The 9,172-nt window shown below is 34.2% G+C and overlaps 1 protein-coding gene across 1 annotated transcript; it reads right to left on the bottom strand.

Annotated features, from left to right (window-relative positions):
• Positions 1 to 795: 795 nt before the first annotated feature.
• LOC140446334 (uncharacterized) lies at positions 796 to 1,308 on the bottom strand. Its single transcript, XM_072538877.1, has one exon. The coding sequence runs from the start codon at positions 1,306 to 1,308 to the stop codon at positions 796 to 798; it is 513 nt and encodes a 170-aa protein (XP_072394978.1).
• Between the last annotated feature and the right edge of the window lie 7,864 nt (positions 1,309 to 9,172).

Raw genomic sequence — 9,172 nt, 5'->3', positions numbered from 1 at the left:
GATATAAAATATGGAAATACGTTCACCATGCCGGTGAAAATTACCTTCCAGTAGTGTTATAATTAGAAAGTTTTAATCAAAAACAAATCTAATTTTGCTGTATATATATATATATATATATATATATATATATACATATTATATATATATATATATATATATATATATATATATATATATATATATATATATATATATATATACTTCTTTGGTAGATAACTATCGGAAAAGCGTCAGGTAAAGGATTGGCCAAAGATGTTATAAGCCAGTTTGGCGAAGAACTTTATTCGAAATGTGAAATTATCGGTGATAGGCTGTCACCTTCATCAGCACCTAAATGGAAAACTTATTTAGTGCAAGTGGTAGAATTTAGCATCTGAGACTTACATTAAAAATGTTTAGTTAGTCCTTGTAGCGAACATTGTCATAAAATATGTTAAAAAATAATTTAAAATTTTAAATAAAAACATTACAACATACAAGGGTATTTTTACAAATACAACATACAAATGAGAAGAATTCTTTTTCTCATTTGTTGAAAATCTTCCTATCTTCTGTCAATATCTCGATGTCATATGTAACCAGGTTATGTTTATATGTACACCTCGTGCAATAACATGTTGGAACCACCAGTTAGAACAAAACTTTAAAAAATACAATCAGCTGGGAAATGAAATCTGTACTCAAGCGCAGGTAGGTCATCTGGGTATGTTATGATAAGTTGCCTCCATATTCCAGTCTGCTACGTCTTGTCAAGTCTTGTTAAAATAAAAATGAGTAAATACAACTCAAGTTTTAAACATCTATCTTACAGTTCATAGAAGAGCTACAGTTATGGACGTAGTACATTTCTATGAAATTTCTCTTAAATTGGTTGTCAACCTTTTTTAGTACTTCCACATTGTCATAGTTGGCAAAGTGTCCAGTATTCTTAATATGTTGATTAAAAGCTGTACTTGTAGTCTTCCTCTCAACATCACTCTTGTGCAAAGCTATTCTTTTTGATAGTTTCTGGCTGGTTTGACCGACATACACTTCCGAACAGGAACCACATGAAATAGAATACACTACAGTTAAGTTATCCAGTTTTTTACTGCCAGGTGATGTGAAGTACGTCTCTAATCTTTTGTACACTGAATTTGCTATCACTATGTTAAACTCTCTGAAAAGGTTTGTGATCTGTGGCGATAAACCCCTGATGTAAGGCAATCTACCATAGAAAAGTTCTACTGATTCTTCTGCTAATGCTTGTTTTTGGTATGTTCTAGACGTTGGCATTTCTTGGAAGAGCAATTTGTTCAGCAGCATCTTAGGATAGTGATTTTTTCTAAGAAACTTATAAAGTAACTTGATATTCTTATTGTAATTAGAAGGGTGACAAATTCTTTTTTCAGACCTTATGTTAATCTTCTGTTCATCTGGATGATAAGAGTAAAAAGGCACATATCTACCTAAGTATGTTTTCTTTCTGTACCAGTTCAACCTTATTGTATTATCCTCATGTGTGGTTACACTAGTGTCGAGGAATGGTACCGTATTATTTTCCTCTGTTTCGACTGTAAATTCTAGGTGAGTGTTGTAGGAGTTAAATACATTAAGAGTGTAGTTGATTTTGTCATCTGGGACTGCACATACGAGGTCGTCTACATATTGGTAGATGAGGGGGAGCTGGAAAGCCACTTCTACACTAGTGAAGTAGGGAGTTCACTAAAATTTCTGCCAAAGATGGGGATATGGCTCCACCCATGGGTGCTCCTTTTATGTGGACATAGAATTCATTTTGGAAAGTGAAATATGTATTGTTGTATAAAAAGGTAATCAGTTTCATAAACAGTACTTTTGGAATTGTACAGTTCAGTACAATCAGATGGTAATTAGTTGTCAGAATAGAAACTACCAATTCGAGAGGGATGTTGGTAAACAAGGAAATAACATCAACACTCGCCAAGAATTATTCTGAAGGTAGTAAAAACTCATTGATCTTATTTGCAAAATCAAAAGAATCTTTAATTTTGTAGGTATTGTAAGAAGAAAAAGAAGTGTCAATGATACCTGCTAGATACTTAGCCAAGGATTGAATGGGGGTATTCTTACGTGCAATTATATGTGTATCTTACATGTATGCCGGTCAAACCAGCCAGAAACTATCAAAAAGAATAGCTTTGCACAAGAGTGTTGTTGTGAGGAAGCCAATAAGTTCAGCTTTTAGTCAACATATTAAGAATACTGGACACATTGCCAACTATGACAATGTGTAAGTACTAAAAAAGGTCGACAACCAATTCAAGAGAAATTTCATAGAAATGTGCTACATTCATAACTGTAGCTCTTCTATGAACTGTAAGAAAGATGTGGAAAACTTGAGTTGTATTTACTCATTTTTGTTTCAAAAAGACTTGACAAGACGTAACAGACTGGAGTATGGAGGCAACTTATCAAAACATACACAGATGACCTACCTGCACTTGAGTACAGATTTCATTTCCCAGCTGATTGTATTTTTTAATTTTTTTAAAGTTTTGTTCCAACTGGTGGTTCCATGTTATTGCATGAGGTGTAAATATAAACATAACCTTGTTACATATGACATCGAGATATTGATAGAAGATCGGAAGATTTTCAACAAATAAGAAGAAGAATTCTTCTATTCTACTTCTTCCCTTTGAGGTTCCTTTGACAAGAAGTTGTAGTTTTTGGTTGTTTTTAGATGTTTTTGTATTGTATTTGTAAGAATACCATTTTATGTTACTTCCACCACTTGTATTAAATAAGTTTTCGTTATAACGTTTACACGGTGAGCCAGCGGTGGGAACACATGCGAACAGAAGGACACATTCGCTCTGGAGTTCTGTAGCTTCTACTTTGGGCAACCTTGGTGGGTCATCTTCTCAAAAATTTGTGAAAAAGACATTTTCTGTCTAGGATGCGCTGACAATATTGCAATCGTCGTCAGGGACAAATTCACCCAGGTTGTAACTAGGAGAATGCAAGTAGCTCTAAATATAGTTGATAACTGCTGTAAACAAGACAGACTGACAGTCAATGATTTACTTCACAAAAAAGACAGCATTACAAAGCCTAAAAAAACAGTGCTGGGAGGAACAGAGATTCTATTTGCCAATAAAACAAAGTACCTAGGGGTATATTTTGATCATAGGCTTGCATGGAATACTCACATACTGAAAACCACACAGACACCTACTGTGTCCTTGGGCATATGTACAACGCTGTTTGGTAAAAATTGGGGGCTCAACCTCAAAATGACTCTTTGGTTCTACACGAGGGTTATTAAACCAATGATAACCTATGAATCTGTGACCTGGTAAATAAAGGTGACGCAGCAAGTAGGAGCAATACGGCTACTAAGCAACACACAAAGGCTAGCATGTCTGTGTATTACGGGGGCCATAAATACAACTCCTACAGCGGCGTTAGAAGTCCTGCTAAATCGTCAATCACTTCATATCTTTATACAGGGCGAAGCCAGATCTGTGATGGACAGATAACCAGCGACATAGCCAGCAACACATAAGCCAGGTGCATAGTGCAATAGAAAGCTAATCGAGGAGCTAAAAGAAGATATCGTAAGGGGGCAACCCATCAATGCAACAGCTATGAAATATAGCTTTGAAAATAAATTCAAAATTAATATACTAGGCAGAAAGGACTAGAAGGAAGGTGTAATTATACAAGCAGAAGCTACCTGTTACACTGATGACTCAAAATATTTTGAGGATGTAGGAGCCGGTATAGTAGGAACAAAGTAAGGGATTTTTGCGGTAAGTATATCTAAGGATGTCACAATTTTCCAGGCGGAAATAACGGCAATCCATCACTGCGTGGAAGAAACAGAAAGGCAGAAAAGGACGCACCCGTTCGATTGCCATCATCAGAGATAGACAGGAAGCGCTTAAGGCACTCAATTCTGTAGAGGCCAATTCTAAGCTAGTATAGGATGTTGTGTGTCGCCTATATAAACTAGGAGGCCGTAGCAAAGTTACGGTAGCCCGAGTACCTTAGCACGAGGGTCATAAGGGCAATGAAAAAGCAGATGAAATGGTCAAACAAGGCTAATTAATGCCATTCACTGGACCGGAAAATTTCTGTAACGTTAAAAAGACAGTAACAAGAACAGCTACAAGCAAGTGAATAGCACACAAATGGAATGGTGGAGAAATTCACCAGGACAAAACCAGGCAAAACAGTTCATTATGAAACATTCGCCAAAAATTACAGCAGGCCTAAAACACAGGAAAACAATCAAAGCCCTAGTACGTCTGTTAACAGGGCACTGTAAGCTGAATAGGCAGTTGCAGTTAATGGAATTAACAGATGACGAACTATGCAGATTCTGTCACCTAAAGGAAGCTACAGCAGAGCATATTTTGTGTCAGTGCGATAGCCTGGCAAATGTGTGCTTCTTTACATTAGGCAAAGAAAAGCCACCGGCAAGCAGCTGCATAGAAGTTTAAGTCTCAACGTTATTAGATCTTTTAAAAAGGGTCAGACTAGAGAATGTAATCTAGGACTAGAGGACCACAATAAATCTGAAAAAGTCGCCGTGGAATAGGCCAAATAGGCCAAACGAAATTTTGTTAACTATGATCTCTGGTATATAGGACCTATATTACAAATCTTAATTAAAGTTCTGTAGAATTGTATTAATTAAGAAAAAATACTTAAGTAAGAATTAGCCTAATATTAGTTTTGTTTTTTACTTTTCTGGAGATCACAGACTTTTCTTCATTCTTTCCTGTATTTCCTGTATATTTTTTTATGTATTATTTTAGACGAAAACTACCATTTTCGAGAATAGAATCACGCCAGTATCAGTAGGTACTACATTGTAGGAAAAGTACTGCAAACTCTGAATTTTCAAACATAGTAGTCATCTATGAGTGAGTTTAGTGCGTCTAGTGTTTTCTGCATGATAAACTACAATGAATCTTTTGATATTTTATAGCCTAGACTAGCATTCATTATGTTATATCTCTCACATGTGAGACCAGTAATTGTTAGGATAAATGGGCATGAATTATAGATTAAAAACAAATACTTTAACAAATCCCAGATATGCAAATATGAAATATATATGAAAAGATGCATTAATCCGATGGTACAACAATATCTCTATAAATATCATTTATGGCTAAAGCCTACAATATCTAGACCAAGTAGACAACTATCAAATTGGTGTTACCACCCAGCGTTAATTTGTAGACATTTACAGGTTTTACAAGTTCATTCAAGTTTACTTAGCGTGTAGGAGCCTCTTCCAGTGTAGACTTCTTTTTCTTTATTTAGCAACTGTAAATGTTACTAGTTTATTGTGAATGATTTAATTAAAAAGTATGTAGGTTAAAAGCAATAAAATAATAAAACAATGAAACACAATTACAACTACATATCACATAATTAAGGTAGAATTTACAATTGGTTTTGGTTAAACATTAGAGCATAGGCGCAAAATTTCGGCCCAATGCTTTTTAAATGCATTCATTTTTTTCGAATCCTGAGAAAACTAATAAATATTTTTGAAAAATTTAAACGCAGAATGAAATATTACATTATTACCGAGGGCCAAAAGTCCGTTAAAATAAACGAAAAGTTTCTTCTGAATGAGATATTTGAAATTAAAAATTACACTAAATTTTCTCTTCTTTTTCACCCCTGTAACTTACTAAAATAAACCATATAGAAGTTTTCAGGGACTTTCGACCCTCGGTAATAATATAATCTTTCATTCTGCGTTTAAATTTTTATTTTTATTTTAAACAATAGTTTTCTCAGGATTCGAAAAAGATGAATGCATTTAAAAAGCACTGGTCCGAAATTTTGGGCCTGCACTCTTAAATCTATTTGGTAAATCATTTGGTTTAAAACGTTTGAACCTACGCCCTTTATAATTGTCCTCTAATAACCGCTTCGTGAGAACATTAGGGTGCACTTCTATCCGTTCACCATATTTGACACTGTAACTTGTTACAACTTCGTTTACCGAAGGCACTTCCAGATCTTTTTCTACAGAGGAGGATGTAACATACCATAGAGCATTTACTATACACCTTAACACTTTATTCTAGAAGCGTTGGAGGATTGCAAGATTATAATTGCTAGCGGGGCTCCATAGCTGAATACCATATGTCCATAATTGCTTAAGGATAGCCTTGTATATAAGCAGTTTGCTATCCAATGTTAATTTAGAATTTCGACCAATCATCCAGTATATATGTCTAAATTTAATGCCCAGTTGTTTTCTTTTGGTAAATATGTGCTTCTGCCAGCTTAGTCATTTGTCAAGATGGATACTACTAAGTATTTTGTGTCGTTCGCCTTACTTAATTGCTTGCCATTAAGTGTGATTTGAGTGCATTCACCTCGTTTAATTGTGAAAGTTATTTTACTCTAATTCGCTTTTTAGCCAAGTTTCTATTTTATTTAGGTTTTCTTGTAAATTTTCTGATGCTTTTGTGGGATTAAAGTCCATGGCCATATCGCGGTGTCATCTGCAACAGTAGCAACTGTTGTGCTACTGCTGGATGGGAGGTCTGCAGTGAACATAAGAAATAAAATAGGTCCTAGTACGCTTACTTGTGGAACACCTACTTTGATATGGTGTAGCTGAGTGTATTCATCGTGCTGCTTTACCAGGAAGTATCTATCTAATACGTAGGATTTTAGGAGTGGAAAAAAGGATATGGCAATTGTTTCTTTATCTTATAAAGTAGGTCTTCATGCCAAACCTTATCGAAGGCTTGACTGAAGTTTAGGAAGGCTGCCGAGAGGTAGGCTTTACTTTCCAGCGCGTATGAGCGGGAATTAAATTACAATTTGTGGTTTAATCCCATATAAAATAATATTTAACTTGCCACAAGTAAACAGTTCCAGAATCTTTTTAGAAATAAGTGGAAAGAACAATAATGGTACAACTTCGAATAAATTGGATGACGGTTATAAAAGTAAAAATATACGTATGACTGCTAAATATTACGTTATACATTGAAACGTACTTAATGCTATACTCTTACTATACGGTCGAAGTTACTGTAGTGTCATAAAGCCTAATAATATTCTTCAAATTTTTTTGGCGAAATAACATTTCGATTAAATATCTTGTCGTGCAGATACAAAACATTATAAAAAAAATGTATATTTGACGTTACAGCTTCCATATCGAAACTCTAACCTAAAATTCGCATCTAAATTATCAAGAAAACATCAAATTTATTATAACAGGACTTATTCGGCCGTAATTTTCGCAACGTAGAAAAGAAGAAAAGCAATTTCAAATTCAGGGCATTCTTCTAAAGGAAAATTCTGGCTGAAATAAAATTAACTCGAGCAGAAACAAGACGGTTTATGGCATTCCAAATTAACCTTAGATTCTCTCATTACTATTTATTGCACTAAAAATAAAAAAACGACTTAAATAAAGGCTTCATTTTTATTTAAATGTAATTTCTAAATATGGAAAACAAAAATAAAATACTTTCTAATAAAGGACATTACTCAATGACTAATACGCATACTATACGAGGAAATCAACAAAAGGATTATATTGTCAAGGTTAAAAAACACAGTTTTTGGATGCTACTCAAGGCTCAAGGATATGTATTTTATTATTGGTTCATTCATAAATTATTTGTTCTTTTATTTTGATATCTCGATTCGCATTAAAGTTATACATTGTTAAATAAAACATTGTGTTTTCTAGACGTGTTTTTTAATTTTGACAATAATTAGAGAACAAATTGCAACTACAGTTGGTACAGTATAAATCCCGATGCACGTCATTATCTACGTCAGAGATCTAAGTTGACATTGTTGCCAAATTACAAAAAAATTCCTGAATTCATTTTAAATAAAATATTTCATAATTATTGTTGAAGTGGATTGTACAACAAAACAAAATAATATTCGATGTAAATAAATAAAAAAATTAGAAATAGAAAACTTGTGGACATATACCTCTTCTTAGAGTAAATATAATATGTGTAGATTTTAAGGGATTTACTTTAATTCTCCTGAGTTTTAATGTTCAAAGTTAACCTCGATGGACATCCTTTACTCCAAAAGGATGATGTAAAATATCTAGGCATTCATCTGGACAAACGATTAACATGGACCAAACATATATGGTCAAAAAGACTACAACTAGGAATTTTATACAAAAAAATTTACTGGAAAAAACTCACACCTATCGATCGACAACCAGCCGCTGATATACAAAGTAATACTAAAACCCGTTTGGTCATATGGTGCGCAGCTGTGGGGATCAGCTAGTAGATCTACTGTTATGAAAATACAAAGATTTTAATCTAAAACTCTAAGAACAATCGCTAATGCCCCTTGGTATATCTAGAACGACGCCTTACAAAGAGATCTGCAGGTACTAACAGTCTCTGAAGAGTGCAAAAGAATTTCTGAACAATATCAAAACAGGTTGCGCCTGCATCCTAGCAGCCTGGCATACAATCTTCTCCACATCCAAGAAGCGAAGAGATTGAAGAGGTATGATGCCTTGGACCTACCAAACCGTTCCTGAAAGTGCCTACAATAGTGGAAGCTACGTCTTCAACAGTGTGCATTTACGCATACCACCGGTAAAAAAGCCGGTAAAAAGTCAACAAGTCCTTGCAGACACTTTGTCTCAGGACCAGCAACCTTATGTAGAGTCTTACGTTGCCATGTTATCAATTCTACTTGTAACTTTAACATCATAACATATAAGATCGAATAATGTAACCTAAATTTAAATTAATAACATTTAATTTGTTTTTACCCAAATATTTAGTGGCTCAAAACATGTACACCTAGACACAGTGATGATGGAATATAGATTCCGAAAACGTTTTGTGATGTAGCCCGATTGAGTGTTTTAATTATATACCTTTTATAAAGGATTTTAAATAATTTTTTTGTGATACATGATATACAGCCAGCTACAGGAACTGAGTTTCCTTATGGATATATTTTATTGGTATAGTATATATTTAAAATTTAATATTACTACAATAACACCCATAGTACGTTATCTATGTGGGCAAATTAGAGAATAAAAATTATGCTACAATAGCACAGATTTTGTGCAGTTCGGCTCCCATCAACATGTTTAAAGTTAATTTTCTCAAAACAGCCCTTTGAGTTCGTCCTTTCTATCACGAACGCCTCA

Source organism: Diabrotica undecimpunctata, chromosome 7 (assembly GCF_040954645.1).
Source record: "Diabrotica undecimpunctata isolate CICGRU chromosome 7, icDiaUnde3, whole genome shotgun sequence".
Classification (NCBI taxonomy): domain Eukaryota; kingdom Metazoa; phylum Arthropoda; class Insecta; order Coleoptera; family Chrysomelidae; genus Diabrotica; species Diabrotica undecimpunctata.
Note: the sequence above shows the minus strand (reverse complement) of the source record. Positions and strands in the feature narration are given on the sequence as shown.